Genomic DNA, 21,260 nt, shown 5'->3' on the forward strand with positions numbered 1-21,260 from the left:
AAACTAAGGGAGGGGGGAGGCATTGCCCCTATTATCTATAGAGCTCTTCATTTTCTTCACAGGTCAAGTTACTGAAGCACAAAACACATCATTCTATTGAAACCCTGCCAAAGCGCTCCCTTTTGCACACCGCTATTTGAATGCTAAATGAAATCTTCGCCACAAAAACTAATACATCGTCATCTATTTATTACATGATCTGCTCTCAAAGCTCATTCACACAATATATGCTACACAACCACATTCCACAAACGAGATGAATGAAAAAACGACATCTCCGCCTCCCACTTCAAACCTACTAATCACGGATCATGTGCATGTTTATGCGTCGGTGAATAAACACCATGACCACCGTATGAACTCTGAGTGCTAAACAAATTTGGGTAAGAAAAAGGATCATCGTCCATGGAGGTTGATCTTTCGTATCGAACATCTTGGTCGTCAAGGTTAGAAGATTCCCTCTCAATTCTAGGAGTGTCAAAAGAAGGATGCAACACTTCTTCTGATCCCTGAGGATGTATCTCAGTTTGAAGACCTGAATGGTATGAAGGTCCAGTCCCACTGCTAATTTTCTGCTCAGATTCATCGAATAAGGTGCTGTTCAATTCTCTATCTTCTGCAGCATCATTCCTGCCACTATCAGCGAGATCACTGCCCCTCTTATCGTAAAGCTGAGAAATTTTGATTTGTGCTAGGTTTGCAGCAGAGCGGGCAGCAGCAGCAGCACTCTCAGCAGTTTCAGCAGCCTGCTGGGCAGCTGCCAAGACATCCTGTAAGTCTGCGGGTATGGCTGTTTTGGTTCTTGAAATGGAACACATACGCTGATCCTGAAATGATCCAGAAGAAGTAACTGGTGGGTTGAAAGGTAGGAACTGTTTCTTCTCCTCCTGAGAAACTGATGTATCAGTTGCCACATATGATACCGGGACAGAATCCTTTTTGTCAGGAGACTGAGATTTCTTCTCCTCTGTATCCAATGAGATATTGGGTGCCATATGAGAGTGTGAATCCAACATCACTCCATTAGCACGCAAATGAACCTCTTCCCTTGAACCAACGTTGCTGTCAGGAGCTACATTAAGTGTTCTAAAGTTCGCATCATCATGATTAATAGACGTTTTGCTAATCCCACTGACTGAACTGTCAACTGGAGCATAAGAAGGTGGTTCTACGGTAGTTGCATCAGATCCAGTGTGGAGATTTATCTCATCTTGATTTCTAACGAAGTTGTCAGGATTGGGCCTATAAGCAGGTGCATTTGAAACATCTTTACTGGGATGTTGCAGTGTCTCATAAGAGACAAAATCACCCTTCGCAGCTGAATTTATGATTGAATCATGAGATGGGGCAGATGGTGGAGGCACGTCTGGAAATGCTCCTTTCTCATAATTGGGATGAATTGAGCCTCGAGGGGCTTCCGGAAGATCAAGTATGTCAAAGCCAGTTTCTGGATCCAACTTTTCATGGGAATCCTTTAAAGAACCAGAATAGAAAGACTCATCATGTTTTACTTCGGGAAGTGGCACTTTTGACCCATCAATGAACTGGCTTGGACCATTCTGTAGAACAAAGGAAAACAACGTTAAAAAGGAGAGCAAATAGAGCAGTCACCAGTCCAAACGGCCATTCAGAGTTGAACAATGTTCGTCTTACAAGCAAGTCCTCATGAGGCTTTAAAAGTTCAGCTTCCGAAGCAGTTGGGTCCCAATCTAATTCATGCTCTTCCGCTATCTCCTTAAGCAGCCTTAGCTTTTCCTCAACAGGAGGTGCACGGACTGATAGCAGCTCAATTATCTGTAATGTAATATGAAGCTGAAGAACATAAGGAAAAGATGATGGAGAAGTGGCTGCAAGCCAAGGAAACATTTTTCCACAATATAACCTGGCGGTTAACACCGCAGTCTGGCATGAGTTCTGTTGCGGCTGTGACAAATTCCCTCCCATATTTTGCAGCAAATAGCATCTGAGCTTGTATCAGTTCTGGTAAGTCTGAGCATCTTGGTGCAGCAAAACAGAGACTGGAAATTGCCTCCTTCAAGTCTAGAGGGCATTCCCTGAAAATTTTACCATAACAAGTTATATCCTCTTGCAGTTATCGAGGCCTGACTGTAAGTCCTTATCTGAATCTTGAAATAGAGAAATAAAGCATATTCCATAAAGTCCATGATAATTTAAGAAATAGCACCTCGTAATTTCTTATCTGCATCTTTTCCAATAAGTACTTATGGACTATGTTGGCAATATGTATAATGAAATCAATTTCAGCTATAGAAGTGACAAAGAAGTCTGAGGGTTGAAAATATATGCATAAAAACATATAGAACAGTGCAAAGGGGCAAGCCAGCAGTTCCATAAATTTATTTAACATCCTCATTGAATTGTTATTTAGAAGGATGGAACATTACCTAGGTTCTCTTCCATTAGCAACACCCAGACGGTAGTTTGACATCAAATATTAAAACTATTTTTTATGGCAATGCTCAGCAATTAGTGTGTGGATATAACCAAGCTTCCAGGTCAAATGAACATTGCCTACAAAATTGTGAAACACCATGGTTATGTTCATTTGGATATGGGCAAACTGGAACAATGGTGATAAGCAGCACATAAAGGCCAGACGATTTCCACAATGATGTGAGGAAACTTATACAACCCAAAGCTTACAGGGAAACATCTTTATTTCCCCTGTACAGCTCAGGATTAGCTTAGATCAACCAAACAAGTCCTGGCACTGCTGACATTCTCAACATCTTGACATTATTCATCTTCATACAACTTCCAAAAGACTTTAAAACTGAGAAGCGTTTGTGATGCAGTGCACATATGAGGCATTAACTACTGAGTTCCCTGGATCCCCTTGGATCCAAATGTTCTTCTTTTGGGATTTTCTTGGATATATAACATGTAATTGGATAATAGATACTAAGATTCATATCCATTAGGTCATTATTTCATTTGGTATCTTTTATTTTTACCAAGTTGTTGTTTAGTTTAAAATAATTATTAGTTAGGTGGATCATTACTTCAGGTAATTATCTTTATTTATTTTCCTTGTTTGTAACGTTATTGTCTTTCTTATTAAGGTATCTCATCTATAAATAGACGAGACATTCATTTGTGAGGAAACTGAAATTTTCTTGACTTCTTGTGTTGTTGCTTACTTTGTTTATTGAATCACTGATCTCTTGTTTCATTCATTCAGTTCAAGTCAGTGTGGAAATTTAAGGAAAAGGGTTATATTGGGAAGTCACAGCATACAGCCACAGACCAGGTTGAAGTAGATCATAACAAGTACACCTTGCGTTGGAGGACCATTAGAGAATTACCTCTGCGTTTCAATAATTGGAAGGCGGACAGTAATAAGCTCACAAAATAGCTCAATAATTTCGTAAGCATCCAAGGTTTTCTGCTCTCTGATTATGTGCTCCACCTGAACAACAACCCAAGATATTACAATTACATGCTGAACAATTCATTTATGTCATATATCAAAGTCAGCGACTAAATAACTTCTGGGTCCTCAATGAAAAATCAGAAAGCATTTTTCTTTTACCCGTATGCGCGCAGTTGCCTCCTGACCGGTCTCAAGAAGCTTAGCAATTTCTTTCCGCATTTGCTTCATCTGTGCCTCCTTCCTATTCCGCAGCAACTTGATGCGAGGAATCGTCAACTTCAAGAGTGTTTTGCTGAAGAACAGAAAGAAACCTATGTCACTATGCTATCTGAAAAGAAGAATCTGAACATACTGATAGGCAGAATGAATGCGTCACCAAAAAAAAAGGTTCTTACACAAAGCAACCTAACCCCATGAACTAGCTAAACAAATTAGACACATGATTTTCTCTTCACTCTTCATATGGAAAATTGAAGGACCAAGAAGGAGAAAAGCGCCTAAACAGCCATTTCCCCTCAACATTTGAGTTACTATTGCACAAAACGAGCTCAAGATGACCGATCCACTCATTTTATCTAGAGAAACAGGAGGAAAGAAAAGAAACCAGATCCCAAATCGACAAAATTTAAAGCCCTTTCTGCAGGATGGCAGTCTAGAAAATTGTTGAAAGTCGACCTAACTCAATCGGTAGAGTAGGGATCCAAGATTGAGTTCAGAAGTACATTAGAATTATATGATGACCACGACGATTGTTGGTCGTCTATGATCGTCTTGATAATGAAGATGGTGATCCATGGTGGTGGGAGAATAAGCACAAGCGGAGAGCAGAAAACCAGATTCGCGTAAGGAAAAAGGGAGGGAAAAAAAGTCTACCATTTTGCGCCCCTGAATCCCTTGTTGAAGAGCGCGTCCAGCATCGACATCTCGACCTGCGATTCTCTCTTTTCCTATTTTCCTTGAGATCTCGAAAACCAATCCTTCCAAATCGAAACAGCACGCAGATTAAAGAACCAAATTGATGAAAGACCACAAACCTGAACTTATTTTTCTGAGAAATTGAATCTCTCAGAGATACTTGGTAATTAATATCATTGTACAAAACCGTGTAAGAACCACGTAGAAGACTCCCAGGACCTACCTTCCTTCTTCCCTCTTCAGAAACGCCAGGAAAGGATTTTTTTTTTCCTTCCCCGCGAAGTTTCTCTCCCTCTCAAGAATTATTTTGTTTCCAGAGCCCAACTCCTCCCAATAATTCCGAAAAGCCTCGCCCATTAATTATTTGGTTGGAGCTTCGCTTTTGTTGACAACCTTTTATCATTGGCCCACATAAATTTAATTGGAAGTGGGACGCTAATCTCTTGGACAGTAAAAAATAAGTATGTAATAAAGAAACGTAATTTAAAAAAAAAAAAAATCATGTAATAAAGAAATGATATGTGAGAAATCTTTGTTGGAATTATGGATGTCAATATATCGGATCGGATTTGGATACAGATTCAGATTGGATTTAGTTTTAGATAAATATCCTCTCGATTTGGATACGGATTCAGATCGGATTCAGTTTTAGATAAATATCCTCTATCTAATACTTGAAAAATGGCAAAATCTGGTTCAAAATTCGGATTCGGATTCAGATATAAATATAAAAATCGGATTCGGATCGGATTCGTAAAATCGGATTTCGGATTCGAATTCAGATATGACTTTGTTTTATTCGAATTCAAATCCGAATCCGAATCCAAATATATGAATATCCTAAAAAACTGATATAGTTGAAGATGTATCCGATCAGAATCCGATCCGTTGACATCCCTAATTGCAACTATATCTAAGACTTGCGCTGTTAAACGAAAATGTCACTTTAAGTGGAAAAGAAGAAATCGGATTCGGACTCGAGAGAGCCGTAGGTGAACCGGTCGACCCGAGTCTAATTTGAACCGGTTTCTGTCTTTACCTTGTTATTTGTTAAATTAGTAGTAAATGGCTTCATATAAATTGTCATAAATTATATATTGTTCTTCATTCGATCGTTTCTCTCCACAAGAACAAAAAAGATTTGAAAAATATACATCACAAAATCTTTCCACTGAACATGGTTGAGTAGGCTCTTCTTGTTTGTAATTTCAAATCCGTTTTGATTTAAGATGAACATCTGGCCATTTTAACATCTTGAAAAATTTAATCACGGATCTTCCTCTAAAAGGTTGACAACAAATATTTGACGTTTAGAATGCACCAGAACATATATTTTTCAACATATATAAAAGAACATAAAAATGATTTTTTAGTTTAAAATGCTTGATTTATAGATTAGATGGTCTTCCTTATCTTTTTGCATAACTTAATTGATGATTTGAAGGAATAGATTTATATCTATAAATTTTAACCATTATTTCTCAAGCTATGCGGATTGATCAATAATGTGATATTTTAAATCATCATTCCTAATGAAATGATAAATAGACAGAGAACAATTCACATGGTTGACTCAGACCTGCCCTTACTCATGGAGGTGGCTCGGGTTGGAATGGTGGAGTCGGCCAGTGGACTTGGTCTAGTTTGGTGGCGTCTCGGTCGGATCTCGAAGGCTGTTAGCCCTGAAAAATAAGTACCTGTGGAAAGCGAACTAAGCACACTCAATATTTAGGCCGACCAGCTATGCTACATCCCTCGAAGTGTTAAGAGGGTGTTGAAGAGGCTAAATATTAAAAAAAATTATTATCTAAAGATTAATTAGGTTTTTTTAAGCGTTTGGTTAGAAACACTTGTAGACCTGCCTCAAGCATAGCTGGATAGTCTTGAATTTGATATTAGGTCAAATATTAACAAATTTGACCATGTTGTATTACCAATTGAATAATTTTTGGGGGTTCTTTGATGGGTTCGAATTTTGATTCTAAAATGAAAATTTTATAAACAAAATTCCACCTTAAACAAGAATTGGAATCAAAGTTTTAGTTCCAATTTTCCTTTGTGTTTGGTAGTCTGAAATTTTAATTACAAAATTAAAATGATGTGTTTATAAAACATGAATTAAAATTCTAAAATTGATGAATTTAAACTACCATGATATGTGCCTTAAAGAGAGATAAAAAAATTCTAAAATTCTAGAATCATAATTCCACTCCTTAGGAAGGAATCACAATTTCATATGCATAAATGAACCTATAATTCCGGAATCAAGTTTCTTTGTTTGACAATGAAATTGTCATTTAATTGAAAATAAAATTTTTAATTCTAGAATTCTACACTTGCAGCATCATCAAATAGAAGCAGAAAATGTTGCATGAGATCCAAGACCTTGTATCCAATATAGAAAAAGCTTGTTTTAATCTTGAGATCCAAAACTGATCTGGAGCCTATGCTACATGAGATCCAACGTTTAAACAAGCAATTTTAATATCAGCAGCATAGATCACAATCTAAGGAGGAGAAACCTCGATAGAGATCAAATACATAGCTAGAAAACACAACCCCAGTAAATGTCGCGCTCAACACAATTGAAGAAGCCAAGCAATATAAATCAATAATCTACAATTATATTAAGCTTTTTTTATCCCATATCCAAATCTAAAAACGAAGAAACGTATAAAATGCAGAGCTGCCTGAAAGTGTCTTCAAATTAATGAAAAGATATTGCAACCTTTTGCTTGATTTCAAATTGTTAGAAGATAAGCAGCAATATCTGTTCCAGAGTTGACAAGTTCAATGAAAAAACAGTTTGGAAGATTCTTTCCTTTTCCTTTTGAAGATCAAGATTCCTTTAGCATAATTTTTACTTTGCGGGCATTGATCAAGCATAAGTATTAAGACCCACCGCCCTGAAAAGTGAGCCCAAGCCAGCCTATCCTTTTCTCCCCATGTCCCTAAAAGCGCTAAATGAACTTGTCTGACAGACAAGAGATGCTTACGTGCATGCGGTGCACAACTTTTTTCTACGTGCATGCGGTGCACAACCTTTAAGAAAAAGCCAAGTGTACCTCTAACCCGAGCTCCTGACCCACTTTTAGGAATAGGTGGCATGCATAAGAACCTATGCATATAACTAGGTCCAAACAGATAGATGTAGCATTGACCAATCCATGGATTGAGTTAGGGCGAGGGTTCATGGCTCACCATGCACACGATAATGGTGAGAGAACCCGACATCGGCACAAATAATGCCTCTTTTAATTTTTGTGAAGTATGTACAGAAATCAAGTTAAGAAACAAATCAAAGAAAATAATAAAGACTCTTAATATGTAGAACAAGGAGGCATATCAAAGCATGAGAATGGAAGCCAACAATTGAGTAGATAATAAAAAGATGTCGATATCACTCAAACAGCCAGCCAACAAGATGGACCTTTCTTCTTCAATCACTGGCACAAGATATCCTAAGAGGTCGTTTGATGGCCACAAGACATGCAGAACAGGACATGCGTGTCCTGTTTAGCAGATTTTTTCATCAAACATTGGACACCGGACTGAATGAGGGTATAAATGATTTTTTTGTCCCTGTCCGTTCCGAGCTAACCCTTGGAACAGACAGGACATAACTCATCTCCTGCCCTCCCGACGACCCCAACCCCGAGCCCTCGACGCATCTCCCTCTCCTCCACCTCCACCTCCGCCCCCATCTCCTTCTTTTCCACCTCCACCCCCATCTCCCCTGCCTTTCTGCTCTTCTCCGCCCTCGACTGACTTTCTCCTCCATCTCTACCCTCGTCTATGCCGCCGAGCTGCCTGATTCCTGTTTCTCTTCTTCTCCTCCGTCGCCCGAGCTGCCTGATTCCTGTTTCTCTTCTTCTCCTCCGTCGCCCGAGCTGCCCTAGCCCTCGCCCTGTAACCCCTTCTTGTCTTCCTTGCCCCTCACGCTTCTTCACCCTCCTTCAACCTCTCGCCTCCTTCAAATGTGCAGTGGATTGAAGCTGCCCCTCGCCTGCCAATCAAGCAATCTGCCCATTTCACAGGTATGTCCTTGTCTTACGGCTGCTTCTCCATTGTAGGCGTCTGTGAAGCAAAGGTCTATGTTGTATTAACGTTTTGATATCTCAGATTCTCAAGCAATCTTGCATTTTTCCCATTGTCGTTTTTCATTTGCAGGCAGACCAACCGTAGCTTCCGTTGCAGCCCAGCAGCTCCTCAGCTTCCTCTTCTCCTCTCCTTAGCAGGAACGACAGCTCTCTGCAGCAGTGACTCATCCGACTCATTTCCGGCATTCCTGAAGAGCATCTCTGGAGAAGGGTAAATCCCCAACAATTACTTCGTTATGGTTCTCATCTTTTGTTTCCCCTTGTCCTCTGTTCTCCTGACAGATTATTGGGCAAGAACTTAATAGTTTAGTCTTGGATCATGTTGCCAATCTGAAATAGTAATTTCTACGCAGTCGATGGATAATTTTACTGATTTGGTTCCTTTGGGATTTATTAAGGTTATTAAAAATAATAAGGGTGTGCTAATTACTTCACCTTTGTTCTTCACTTTGCTAAATTTGCACAGAAATGTGTTGTGCGGCTTGATAATGGATATTGTGGATGGAAATTCATGGTTAAACTGAAAATTGTTTTCCTACATAGGTATTTCGGTAGACCTGTAATGGGCTCCATGTGGAGAACTTTTGTTATTGCAGGTTGAGACAAGTTTCTTTTCAATCTTTCAATGTTGTGTGTAATGAAGTTCCGAGTACTTTTCGATGATTGACCACCTACTGTTTATGACCGTTGCTTCTAGGATGTTGTCTTCCATGTAAGATGAGCTGATTCGGACATGAGGACCCTGGGTTTTGCCATTCATTAGTGAGAGGTTTAATCTTCAGTTGTAAAATCATTTTGACATTTTTATGTTTTATGTTAAAAAGTATCAGATGAAGTTTAAGTTTTTCTCGTTAAGAAAACGGATGAGGATGGATCATGAGGGCATATGAACAACTTTCATTAGTTAAGTGTGACAGTGGAATATAAAGACAAAGAAATGCATAGCAGTTAGAAAATTATGTATGCAATCCAATGTCGTAAGTTGGGCCTTATGTCATACGTCAAAAGGGTCTACCAGGAATGGCATCCTTTTTTCACTATTTTGTTTCTATATGCAGGTTATCATTTATTCACCTGCTCGCACTGCAACTCAGCAAGGTTCATGAAAAGTTGGAAGGTAGAAAATCAACTTCTTGTCAACGCAAAAGTAAGTTATGGTGGTCCTTTCTTTCCAACAACTACATGTTCACATGTTTTTCAGGATTCTGTTGTCTTCCCGATGGTTACTATCATAGAGAATACAGTATTAATGACTTCTGCTACAAAGCCTGCCAGGGATATAAATTACCAAAAAATGGCTATGTAGTGTGTACAATGAACAAAAACGTAAGGGGGAAAACAGCCTACAAAATCAAGGCAGTGCATCCCAATTAAGCTTGCCTCATAAGCAGCTGCTCATACTTTCTTGGCTCAATGTAGCTCATCGGCCTCAAACTTCATAGACAGCTTCAGGCTCTTGGATGCATGACATGGCATGTGAGCCATACAAATGTCGAATGTGAGATTTCTATACATACCTTAACTAGCTATGAAGAAAAAAGCAGTATGCCATGGTCAATGTACACTTCTATTCACTTCTATGGTCAATGTCATAGTGTGTGTGTGTGATCTGTAGAAACCAGACCATTAAATTAAAGAATGTTTGCTGATATGGTGAACTCTTCGAAAATATGCATGTCTCTGTTGTTCTCTCTCTCTCTCAGCTTTGGTACACATGTTCAATGATGTCTCTTTGTATATGTTGTTGCTAGTGAAAATAATGGTCCTCTCCATTATTGTTCAGGCCAATTTTGTGAACTGATAGGCTGGTATCAATTTTGCATTTCAATAACATAAAAACAAGCATTTCCCATGATTCTTGTATTCAATCTTTTTCTCTTACTTTCCATATTCAATCATTTACCCGCTACAGATCTTTGTCAGGGACTAGTTCTCTATCTTCTTCTTTTCTTTTCTACTAAACTTATTTCTGCAGATCATCTCTCTCTCTTATACTAGATACATATATATATATAGAAAGAGGATTGGAAGGTGTAACTTAGAAGGAAGAAGCATGTTGTCATTGTTATTAGAAATGAGTTCTTTAAACTGCGTAGGTTCCTTCCTTTCACCAGTCACCAATATATTTTGATAAAAAAAAAATTCTCAGCTAACTCTAGCTCTGTTTCGGTGCTCCTTTTTCTTTTCGTCAGGGGTGATACTACATACAGTAGTCTAGAGTGCAGGCAGCAGCAGATGAACATCGATGAGAAGAAGGAGAAGTGCTCAATGACATCCATGAAGAAGGAGGCAGCTCCTGCTGGGTCTGAGCCCTCCTGGAAAGGAGAAACAGTTGCTGCAGCATGATGATGTTGATGATGATCCACATTGTGTTCTATGGAATCTTAAATGATGATGATGATGACACATCGTTTTGCTGCCATTTCGGATGTTCTACCTTATAAATATGTCCTGTATTTTTATAATTTTAGCAAGGGCAGCACTAGTTCTGGGGTTAAAGTGAAGTTAGGACCTTGTTTTTAGAAAAAAAAAAGTTGCGGAAATGAAGATTATTGACTCCTTGTATGATTGGCTTGGGTGCAGCAAGAATTTTCCTTAGATGGGTATCCAATGTTCGCACGAGTTTTGAGAGAAAAGAAATGAAAAAGAAAAAGTGAAAAGAAAGTATAAAACTTATTGTTATTGTCCTGGGCTTCTTTCTTCTTCATGTGAAAAAGATGGTAAAAAAAAAAACTTGGTTGTCTTGTACGGCTCTCTTCTTCCCTCTGTGAATGAAACTTCATTTTAAAGATCACCAGGAGCCATTGTTATGTATCTTCGCGTCCAGAAAGGTTTAGTTGGATATATTATAATCTTTTTCACCCATTCTGGTGCTCGTGACTGCCAAAAAAGTATTCGGTATTGCAGACAAATTTATAATTTATCTTTCATAATTGTAATTAGATTTGTTTATTAAGTCAACAAACGTCAGACAGGACGGACAGAGCAGACGGAACAGACATATATGAAACAAACGCTGGACAAAAAGAACATGCTGTTTTGTTCTTAAATTCATCAAACGGTGGACAAAGAACATCATTGTCCATAAGGACAGGACAATAATGTAATGGACAGGACGTCCTGTCTATCATGTCCCAATGGACAGCAATCAAACGACCTCTAAAAGTCAGTTTCAAGAGACATAGCACAACCAGGTGGTATGGCAGCTCGCGCTCAAGCGAGCCAAGGTTTGAATCATGTGGTCATTGCAAAACTTTAGTATGTTACTTTTCTTGGTTGCAAATGGTAGAAAGCGTCATACTTAGTTAAAGAATGTATCATGTCTACCTAAACTAGAAAGCAAGTTACAACCTTGGAGGCATAAAGGTATGACATTAAAGGGTTTTATGTTGAAAGCAGTTTCTTTGAGTATCAACCTACCCTGAATGAAACGGCCTTTGTAAATGCATGCCAAAATACTTTCCTCTAGTGAGAGAAAAAGAGCTTACCTTCATGCCATGCAAAGAAGAGAGAAGACAAAGAGAAGGAACCAAATGTCAAGTTCATACCAATTATATATACTTAGAAATATTTAAAAATAGAAGCCTCATCTTGGGGATTTTTCAAACCAGACACGTTTTTGAGACTGATTTCTGTGTTGGAATGAGAGGGGAGAGGCGAGCGTCTTAGGTGCCATGTTCTCCCGTAGGCCCTAACAATCTCATAGTTCATCTTAATGTAAAATTTTCAAATCCGTCTTATTCCTCTTTAATTTTCATCTCTCACATGCTTCTGATCCGCCAACTTTCCTCTTTAATTTTCATCTTGTCATTTAGATTACCTTTATAAATATATATATTGGCAATAACGATCTTGGTTGGTGGCCGAGTTCATGCCCAAACATTCAAACAGTCAAACTATTCACTTACAGGATTTTTCTCATCCGTAGATGAGGCGGACTAAGCAAACTGCGCTTCCAGAAAAGTTCAACATCTGTGTTAGAAAGTCCCCATTTCTAGATTCGTCCGTGGAAAAACTTTCTGCAAGGTAAAGACAAGAGGTTTGAAGTAGCGATAAAGTAGCTTGATCTCCAAGCCTGCTGGCTTATAAATAGATGAGGCCTTCAGCACCAGGGACCAAGTGCAGCAGATCTTCCGAAGCGAGAGAAACACTTTTCGTTTCCAAGACAAACAAAATGGGCAGCGAAGATGTTGTTCTGTATGGCACATGGAATAGCCCTTTTGTCATCAGAGTGAAATTGGCCCTGAAATTGAAGGAGGTGGAGTACCAATACGTTGAAGAAGACCTGTTCAACAAGAGCCCCATGTTGCTGCAGTACAACCCAGTTTACAAGAAGGTCCCGGTGCTCGTGCACGCCGGAAAACCGATAGCGGAGTCGACTGTGATCCTCCAATACATCGATGAAGTATGGCCGCAAAATCCAATCATGCCCGAGGACCCCTACGACAGAGCCATGGCCAGGTTCTGGGCCAAGTTTCTTGATGAAAAGGTAAGCCAAAATCAGTAATCTTAACTTAATCCAAAGTTGATTCTCTCTAGATTAGCTGGAAGTAAGTTATCCGGCCGGGGTATGCGGCCAATTCCCACACAGCAAGAAAGAATCTAATGGTTGATTTTCTTTTGTTTCTACCAAGTGTTTGGACGGCATGTGGGCTGCAATTGGACCTTTTACAGATGAGCCGGGGAAGAACGTGGAGCCTGCTCTGGCAGCGTTTCAGGTGCTAGACGATCATCTGAGAGGCCGGAAATTCTTTTCCGGCGAGACCGTTGGATACGCCGACTTAGTCGCGGGGTGGATTCCTCGCTGGCTGGCGGCGGTGGAAGAGGTTTCGGGCACAAAGCTACTTGATCCTGAAAGATTCCCGTCACTTCACGCTTGGGCCTGCAATTTTCTCGAGGTTCCGATCCTCAGGGACAACCAAACTCCTCATGACAAGCTTGTTGGACGCATGAAGGAGTACAGGGAGATGTATTTGGCTAAGTTAAAGTGAGCACGCGGTGTTCCGTTCACCGGCCACAGTCCTGCAAGCAACCATGATCATTCTCTTGTGTGGTTATCGTCATGTCTACCTTATCAGTTGCCCATTTGGATGATTGACAGAAAAACACGAAGTAAAAAGTAAAAAATGATACAAAAAGATGAAAATGTTCATCACTTTTTTTCATTGTTTTTTCTGTTAACTTTATATCATTATGGATCGAATGGCCCTAGTTAAATGATTGTATTGTCAATATCTGTTCTCCAAATATATTGTTATATGAACGTGCGATTCACTGATGGGTGCCTAATTGTTGGGCATTTTCCCCCAGTTGGATCATTACTTCAAATTCTTGGAAAGATGTGACATATTTTAACTCTAAACTCTAAATCCTAAACCATGTTGTGCCTTCAAAACTTATTTTTTTGCGGATATCCAAATGCATCCTAAAGCTTGACACTTGAATAGCATAAGGGTGATGACCGACTCATAAATTGCCAATTTCCCAGCTCATCTGTTTCTCTAATGTCATTAGCTAGTTTGGGTTTTAGATTCAAGTAGTGATCTAGGAAAGTATTATGATGAGTGCAATAGGCCAAGGACCTTGTAGAAGAAGAAACTTTCATGCTTTTTTTAGTCGATTAATTTGGTGCCCAAAGTCTTACTGTCAAATTGATTTTTCATATAAAAGAAACGGGCATTTTAGATGTCTCCCTAAGATCGGGTCGCTAGACAATTGTAATTCCAATCCTTTTCCAATTAATGGGAGTCATGTTCTAGTTACCCACCATGATGAGAAGACAACGACTACTGAATAGGGTACACGGTGATTAGTTTATGAGGTCGGGCTTGGGCCAAGTTTATGAAGACGGGCCTTACACTAGGGGGTGGGCATGGGACCGGCTCTGACCGACTCGAGCTGGCCTGGTAAGAACCAAGTCCGGGCCCGCTTGATGTCCAAAAGTCGGGCTCAGCTCCCGTACCCAAACCCAAGCATAACCCGACCTGACCCGGTTGGTTATAATAAAAAGCTATTTTTTAAAAATATAAAAATATTTTTTAATATAAAATATATTTTAATAATATAATTAAAAAATTTTAAAATTAATCGGATCCCATCAGGCCGATCCGGGCCGGTCCATCTGGCCCAGGTCCAGACCGGGTCTTTCGGTCCCGAACCGGGCCGGGCACCGGTGTCCACCCTTACCTTAGACTAAGGGTAGTTGTCGGGTCAGGTTGGGCCAATTTGAAGTCGGCCCTGGGCCGACTTGGGTCATTTTGGTGGCTCAATCCGGTCTGGTAATATTTATATTAAAAATATAAAAATATAATATATATATATATATAAACTATTTAAAATTAATAAAAAATATTAAGTCGGGTCGGGCCCCACCTGATTTCAACCAGAGCTCATGTCGGCCCGAGGTGATTTTGGTGGCGTAGGTTCAACATGGGGTCCCAAAGCCCAACGGGACCCTGGTCCACCTTTATCATAGATTGCATAGTCGGTCGGTGATCAAGTTTGGGGCACAAGGCTCTCTCTCTCAAATAGCTTACTGCACAAGTCTTTCTCTCTTTCTCTAAAACTACATAATCGATAGTCAAGGTGTCGCTCTCTTTCTTCACAAACTGCTAGTTGGTGATCAGGGTCAAATGCCTTGGAGCACAAGCCTCAAATCTTAAATCTGACCCCTTTTGAACGAAAAAGATAAAATTAAGATTTTAAGTATGGATATTAGATTTGACTTAACATCTTTAGTTTGATGAGTCATGGATTTTACCATGACTCTTTTACCACATGAATAAAAATATATAAAGTCATATGCACATTATCCATGGATTTCAAATCTTAAGTAATCAAATGCCCTACATATAGAGACACAACAGTGTGTGTGTACCTACGTGTCTACATGTATATATATGTCTCTTCAAAGTGGGAGCTATGAACTGCAACCTTTTTTTTTTCCCCTCGGAAGTTTCAAATTTTCACATCCATATTCAAATAGTCAAATTGCAAGTTAGCTTCAGAATTTTTCTCATCCATGGACGAGTTAGACCAAGCAAACTGCGCTTCTAGAAAAGTTCTATCTCTGTCAAAAACTCCCCATTTCTAGATTTGTCCGTGGAAAAACTTTCTCCAAGGTAAAGACAAGGGGTTTGAAGTGGCGATAAAGTAGCTTGATCTCCAAGCCTGCTGGCTTATATATATAGATGAGGCCTTCAGCACCTGAGACCAAGTGTATTAGATCTTCAGAAGCAAGAGAAGAACTTTTCATTTCCTAGACAAACAAAATGGGCAGCGAAGATGTTGTTCTGTATGGCACATGCAGGAGTAGCCCTTTTGTCGACAGAGTGAAATGGGCTCTGAAATTGAAGGGGGTGGAGTACCAGTCCGTTGAAGAAGACCTGTTGAACAAGAGCCCCATGTTGCTGCAGTACAACCCAGTTTACAAGAAGGTCCCGGTGCTCGTGCACGCCGGAAAACCGATAGCGGAGTCCACTGTGATCCTTCAATACATCGATGAAGTATGGCCGCAGAATCCAATCATGCCCGAGGACCCCTATGACAGAGCCATGGCCAGGTTCTGGGCCAAGTTTCTTGCTACCAAATGACCAGCGACTCATAAGTTGGCCCATTCTCCAACTTATTTGTTACTAATGTCATTATAAGTTGGCCCATTCTCCAACTTATTTGTTACTAATGTCATTAGTTAGTTTTTGGTTTTGGATTCATATAGTGATCTAGGAACATATCATGACGAGTGCAATAGGCCAAAGACCTTGTGGAATAAAAAACTTTCATGCTTTTAATAATCAATTAATTTGGTGCACATCTTTCATATAAAAGAAACGGGCATTTTAGATATAACAACCCGACCCACTCCCGGGCTTGGGTCCTTGGTTCGACGAATTTCAACACGCTTTCTAGTAGTTTCGGTGCGTCTGCGCGTGTGGGACCCTAGGTCCGAGTGTTGAACCGACTCTGATACCACTTATAACAACCCGACCCATTCTCGGGCTCGGGCCCTTGGTTCAGCGGATCTCAACCCGCCCCTTAGCAGTTTCGGTTTCAATCCTGAAAAGGCTATGAACCATGACAATCTTCATTTGGAGCATTACATTAGAAGTCTCTATTATGATCGAATAGATTGACAATTATATTCTCATTCCTTTTCTAATTAATGGCAGTGATGACCTAGTTAAAGAAGAGTGATGAAGATGATGAAAAGAAGGCGATGACCAAGAAAGAGGATGCTTGGTCATTTATGTAACTTCATAGACTATATACTAGGTGATCAATTCAATTACCATATGGCCATGGGCCACAAGTTTGTCTCTCTCAAATAGCTTGCTGCACAATTCTCTTTCTCTCTCTTCACAACTTACCTACTTGGTAAAGAAGGTCAGCTACCTTGCTGCACAAGTCTTTCTTTCTTTACAAACTCATACTTGGTGAACAACGTGAAGTACCTTGCAGAACAAGGCTCCGCCCCTCCCTCCTTCCATGGTGATCAACGTTCAAAGTCAAGTAAGTTGCAGCACATGCCTCTGCCCCTCCCTCCTTCCATCTTAAATCAGACCTTTTCTCACCATAAAAAGACAAACAGAGGATTTTAAGTGTGGAACTTAGATCTAACTTAAGGTCCTTAGTTTGATAAACCATTTTAGATCTTTTGCTTTGTCAGCAAAATTATGTAAAGTAAGGTTCACGTTAGATACAGATCCATGGATTTCAATACTTATGTGTGCATGTGTCTATATCTATAAATATGGCAACCACAGAATTTAAAACAAACAAACAAACACTTATATTCAATTGCATGTATCTGTAAAAATATATTATGAACGAAAAATAGTACAATATACTAAAAAAAATAAAAATAAATCCATCGTATCCTTCTGCCGATGTTTGATGTCTGCATGAAATTTGTCTGGTATTCTTTTTGCTAAAAGTCTTTCCATCCGGCACACGCTGCATCAAACACAAGGAAAAAGTTCTGTTGTAGAAGGAAACCTGTGCGGTTCTTCAAAGTTGGAGCTACGAACTCCAACTTTTTTCCTCGAAGGTGCGGCATTCTTTTAGTGGAGAAACGGCAACTCAAATTCAATTTGATCTGAGATCCCTTCGAGGGATTTGGTGGGTGAAATGTTTACAGAAGAGACAGGGTGTCAAACATCAACAGAAAAAAAAGAAAACGAGGAAGCACAAAGAAAGCTAAGGGCCACAAAGTAGCCTCTTCCTAGAAATACAAAAGACACCAAAATAGCAAAAAACATCCCAAAAGATATTCATTTCTCTTCTTCCCTTTCATATCATCAACTTTTTCGTTTATTAGTAATAATTATGTTGGTGGGTGGAGCTCTTGTTCAAACATTCAAACAGTAAAAAAAGTGCCAATTTCTAGGCCTGTCTGTGGAAAATTTTCCGCAGGGAAACGACAGTAGGTTTAAGTAGCGATGGCGGATAAAGTAGCTTCATCTCCAAGTCTGCTGACCTATATATAGATGAGGCCTTCACCACAAGAGACAAAGTGTAGCAGATCTTTAGAAGCAAAAGAGAGAAAACCCATTTGCCTGACGTTAGAATGGCCAGCGAAGATGTTGTTCTCTATGGCACATGGAGTAGCTCTTTCGTTGACAGAGTGAAATGGGCTCTGAAGATGAAGGGGGTGGAGTCCCAGTTTGTTGAAGAAGACCTGCTCAACAAGAGCCCCATGTTGCTGCAGTACAACCCAGTTCACAAGAAGGTCCCCGTGCTCGTGCATGCCGGAAAACCGATCGCAGAATCGACCGTGATCCTCCAATACATCGATGAAGTATGGCCGCAGAATCCGATCATGCCTGAGGACCCATATGACAGAGCCACGGCAAGGTTCTGGGCCAAGTTTATTGATGAAAAAGTAAGCAAAAATAAGTAATCTTATCTTATTCCAAAGTCGAATCTCAGATTAGGGGTATACCAATCCCCACACAGCAAGAATCTAATGGTTGGTTTTCTTTTATTTCTACCAAGTGTAAGGAAGCTGTATGGGCTGCAATTGGCCCTTGTACAAATGAACCGGGGAAGAACGTAGAGCCTGCTCTGGCGGCGCTCCGAGTGCTGGATGATCATCTGGGAGGCCGGAAATTCTTTTCCGGCGACACCATTGGATACGTCGACTTAGTCGCAGGGTGGATCCCTCGCTGGATGGCGGCGGTGGAAGAATTTGCAGGCACGAAGCTTCTTGATCCTCAAAGATTCCCATCACTTCACGCTTGGGCCTGTAATTTTCTCGAGGTCCCGATCATCAAGGACAATCTAGCGCCTCAGGACAAGCTTGTTGGACGCATGAAGGAATACAGGGAGATTTATTTGGCTAAGTGTGCTTGCAGCTGAACTTCCTTCATTTCAGGTGAGGGAAAAGAATTCCCACCGCCCAAATTATCAACAAATGAAGAAATAAGGGCAATCTCACACCACACAAGGGTTAACGTGGTTCGGCCAACGGCCAACATCCACCGGTGAACTATTTTTGGTTTTCTTTCATTCTCATGTTTTTGTTTTGGTTCATATAGTGAAGTAAATGATTGAATAAAGGAAAATAATAAAAGAAACCAATCTCTCCAACCGTTGCCTCAACAATCTCTCCCTCAAGTTAGAGAGCTGATGTCAATCTGCCCCAACTTGCTAGTTATCCATTGATGTTGCTTCTTTCGTAGAGCTTTAGTAAATATATCTGTCAATTGATGTTGGGTACCAACATAAGGAGTACATATTGTTTTGTTTTGGATTTTTTCACGAATAAAGTGACAATCAATCTCGATATGCTTAGTTCGTTCATAGAACACTGGATTTGCACCAATATAAATGGCTGCCATGTTGTCGCACATGAGATTCATGGGTTTCTCAATTTTGATTATCATATCCAGAAGAAGCGCTTTGACCCACACAAGTTCACTGACACATGTTGCCATAGCTTTATATTCAGCCTCTACACTAGATCTAGCCACCACATTTTGTTTTTTGCTTTTCCATGTGACAAGGTTACCTCCCACGATAGTACAAAATTCGGTGGTTGATCTTTTATCACTCTGATCTCCAACCCAATATGCATCTGTGTATCCGACCACTTCAAGGTTGTTATTTCTTTTCATCAAAATTCATTTTCCTGCACTCGCCTTTAAATATTTGAGAATACAATGAATAGTTTCCAAATGTATAGACCGAGGACTTTGCATAGCTTGGCTTATCATGTTGACTGCAAACGTGATGTATAGCCGAGTTACGGTCAAATAAATTAGCTTTCCAATAAGTCGTTGAAAACATTGAACATCTTGAATTGGTTTGCCATCGTCTTTTCTGATTTTGTAGTTGAGGTGAAGAGGAGTTGAACTTGGCTTAGCTCCTAGGAATCCTATTTTTTTGAGAAGATCCAACGTGCATTTCCTTTGACATAAAAAAACCTTCCTCCGAATGTGTGACTTCAATACCCAACAAATATCTCAATTTCCCTAAATCTTTAATTTCAAACTTGTCGTGCAATATGACTTTGACTTTCTTCATTTGTTTTATATTGTCTCCAATAACAATAATGTCATCAACATACACCAGTAAGATAACAATATCTTGCAGGGAGCGAGAGACAAACATAGTGTAGTCTGCAGTGCTTTGCTTAAACCCGATCTCAATAAGAACACTACTGAGTTTCGAGAACCATGCCCATGGAGACTGCTTTAGCCCATAGATAGATTTTTTGAGTCTGGGCTGATGTTTGATGCCCTAAGGAGGATCCATATAAACTTCTTGTTCTAGATTCTCATGCAAGAACGCATTCTTGACATCAAGTTGAAATGTATCCCAGTTCTTATTTGCTGCCACGGATAGAAGGATACGAATGAAGTTCATCTTAACAACAGGGGCGAAGGTCTCTGTGAAGTCAACACCTTCTTGTTGGGTGAATCCCTTTGCGACTAATCTGGCCTTATATCTGTCCACACTTCCATCACTGTTGCATTTTATTTCGTATATCCACCAACATCCCATTGGTTTCTTTCCTTCTGGTAGGGGAACAATAGTCCAAGTTTGATTTTTATCTAAGGCCATCAACTCTTCATTCATAGCTTTCTGCCATTTAGGATCAAGATTGGCTTCCTGAAAGGTTGAGGGTTCATGGTGAGAGTAGGTGTTGAGAACATAGTTCTGGTACTTGGTTGACAGTTTACTAAAATCTATGTCTTTTTCAATGGGGTGTTTGGAGTGTGCAAGATTGGAACAGAACGGATAAAAATTAGAAGGTCTTCTTCCTTCAGGTATGCTATTGTCAATAGTTGGGCTTTGTGGACTCGAGGAGGATGATTCACGATCTTGAGGGTCAAGATTACTCACAATAGGGTTACTCACTACAGGGTAAGAAACCGGTGGGAGAGTGCTGGGAGGAGAACAATGAGAGGAGATAGAAGATGACATAGTGGAATTGAAGCCATCAAAAACTGGGAAAAAAGTTTTTAGAGAAGATTGATGGCATAATTCATTGTGGTTGTGATTACTATGACTCTTCATCTCCCCCTCACAATGAATGGGTGTTGAAAAAAACGGCTCGTCTTTGAAAAATTTGACATCCCTTGAGATGTGCAATTTATTAGTGGTAGGATCAAAACACTTAAAACCTTTTTTGGAAGTGGAATAGCCCACAAAGACACATTTGATGGCACGTTTTTGTAACTTATTTTGAAATTGTTGTTGAAGATGGACAAAACACTTGCACCCAAAGATTTTCAAATGATATATAAAGACATTTCGTTGGGTCAAAATTGCCGTCGGAGCCATATTTTCAAGTCTCTCGCTGGAAAGACAATTAATTATATAGCAGGATGTAGCTATGGCATCTGCCT

General features: G+C 39.9%; 4 protein-coding genes and 1 long non-coding RNA gene across 6 annotated transcripts; 4 read left to right on the forward strand and 1 right to left on the reverse strand.

Moving 5' to 3' along the window:
* Positions 1-72: 72 nt before the first annotated feature.
* Positions 73-4,658, reverse strand: LOC116248799 (uncharacterized). 2 transcript variants are annotated; one of them, XM_031621773.2, is made up of 7 exons: positions 4,533-4,658; positions 4,268-4,371; positions 3,554-3,686; positions 3,327-3,430; positions 1,883-2,054; positions 1,654-1,794; positions 73-1,559 (listed from the first exon to the last, which is right to left on the reverse strand). In XM_031621773.2, exons 2-7 carry the CDS (start codon positions 4,315-4,317, stop codon positions 303-305), a joined length of 1,857 nt encoding a protein of 618 aa, XP_031477633.1. In that variant the 5' UTR covers positions 4,318-4,371; positions 4,533-4,658; the 3' UTR covers positions 73-302. The 2 variants fall into 2 exon arrangements, with proteins under 2 accessions (XP_031477633.1, XP_031477634.1); XM_031621774.2 differs by lacking the exon at positions 4,533-4,658 and having other exon boundaries at positions 4,268-4,526.
* Positions 4,659-8,051: 3,393 nt separating this feature from the next.
* Positions 8,052-11,028, forward strand: LOC116248850 (uncharacterized). The gene is made up of 4 exons (XR_004171065.2): positions 8,052-8,346; positions 8,480-8,620; positions 9,468-9,556; positions 10,602-11,028. It is a non-coding gene; the product is annotated as an uncharacterized LOC116248850 (long non-coding RNA).
* A 1,359-nt stretch (positions 11,029-12,387) lies between these two features.
* On the forward strand, positions 12,388-13,738 carry LOC116248127 (glutathione transferase GST 23-like). Its single transcript, XM_031620742.2, has 2 exons — positions 12,388-12,898; positions 13,044-13,738. The coding sequence occupies exons 1-2, from the start codon at positions 12,503-12,505 to the stop codon at positions 13,398-13,400; spliced, it is 753 nt and encodes a 250-aa protein (XP_031476602.1). The 5' UTR covers positions 12,388-12,502; the 3' UTR covers positions 13,401-13,738.
* A 1,942-nt stretch (positions 13,739-15,680) lies between these two features.
* LOC116247545 (probable glutathione S-transferase) lies at positions 15,681-16,001 on the forward strand. The gene has a single exon (XM_031619719.1). The coding sequence runs from the start codon at positions 15,681-15,683 to the stop codon at positions 15,999-16,001; it is 321 nt and encodes a 106-aa protein (XP_031475579.1).
* A 1,782-nt stretch (positions 16,002-17,783) lies between these two features.
* On the forward strand, positions 17,784-19,121 carry LOC116248210 (glutathione transferase GST 23-like). The gene is made up of 2 exons (XM_031620867.2): positions 17,784-18,289; positions 18,403-19,121. The coding sequence occupies exons 1-2, from the start codon at positions 17,975-17,977 to the stop codon at positions 18,763-18,765; spliced, it is 678 nt and encodes a 225-aa protein (XP_031476727.1). The 5' UTR covers positions 17,784-17,974; the 3' UTR covers positions 18,766-19,121.
* The last annotated feature ends 2,139 nt before the right edge of the window (positions 19,122-21,260 follow it).

Source organism: Nymphaea colorata, chromosome 2, assembly GCF_008831285.2.
Source record: "Nymphaea colorata isolate Beijing-Zhang1983 chromosome 2, ASM883128v2, whole genome shotgun sequence".
Classification (NCBI taxonomy): Eukaryota; Viridiplantae; Streptophyta; class Magnoliopsida; order Nymphaeales; family Nymphaeaceae; genus Nymphaea; species Nymphaea colorata.

What these genes read in the sequence shown, in the direction of transcription:
- LOC116248799 (XM_031621773.2), bottom strand. Translation starts at nt 4,317, where the DNA reads ATGTCGATGCTGGACGCGCTCTTCAACAAGGGATTCAGGGGCGCAAAA. An exon ending in AGGCAACTGCGCGCATACGG is followed by an intron (nt 3,431 to 3,553) that starts GTAAAAGAAAAA and finishes GTTGTTGTTCAG; the next exon opens with GTGGAGCACATAATCAGAGA. An exon ending in ACTGCGGTGTTAACCGCCAG is followed by an intron (nt 1,795 to 1,882) that starts GTTATATTGTGG and finishes ATTACATTACAG; the next exon opens with ATAATTGAGCTGCTATCAGT.
- LOC116247545 (XM_031619719.1), top strand. Translation starts at nt 15,681, where the DNA reads ATGGGCAGCGAAGATGTTGTTCTGTATGGCACATGCAGGAGTAGCCCT.
- LOC116248127 (XM_031620742.2), top strand. Translation starts at nt 12,503, where the DNA reads ATGAGGCCTTCAGCACCAGGGACCAAGTGCAGCAGATCTTCCGAAGCG. An exon ending in CCAAGTTTCTTGATGAAAAG is followed by an intron (nt 12,899 to 13,043) that starts GTAAGCCAAAAT and finishes GTTTCTACCAAG; the next exon opens with TGTTTGGACGGCATGTGGGC.
- LOC116248210 (XM_031620867.2), top strand. Translation starts at nt 17,975, where the DNA reads ATGGCCAGCGAAGATGTTGTTCTCTATGGCACATGGAGTAGCTCTTTC. An exon ending in CCAAGTTTATTGATGAAAAA is followed by an intron (nt 18,290 to 18,402) that starts GTAAGCAAAAAT and finishes ATTTCTACCAAG; the next exon opens with TGTAAGGAAGCTGTATGGGC.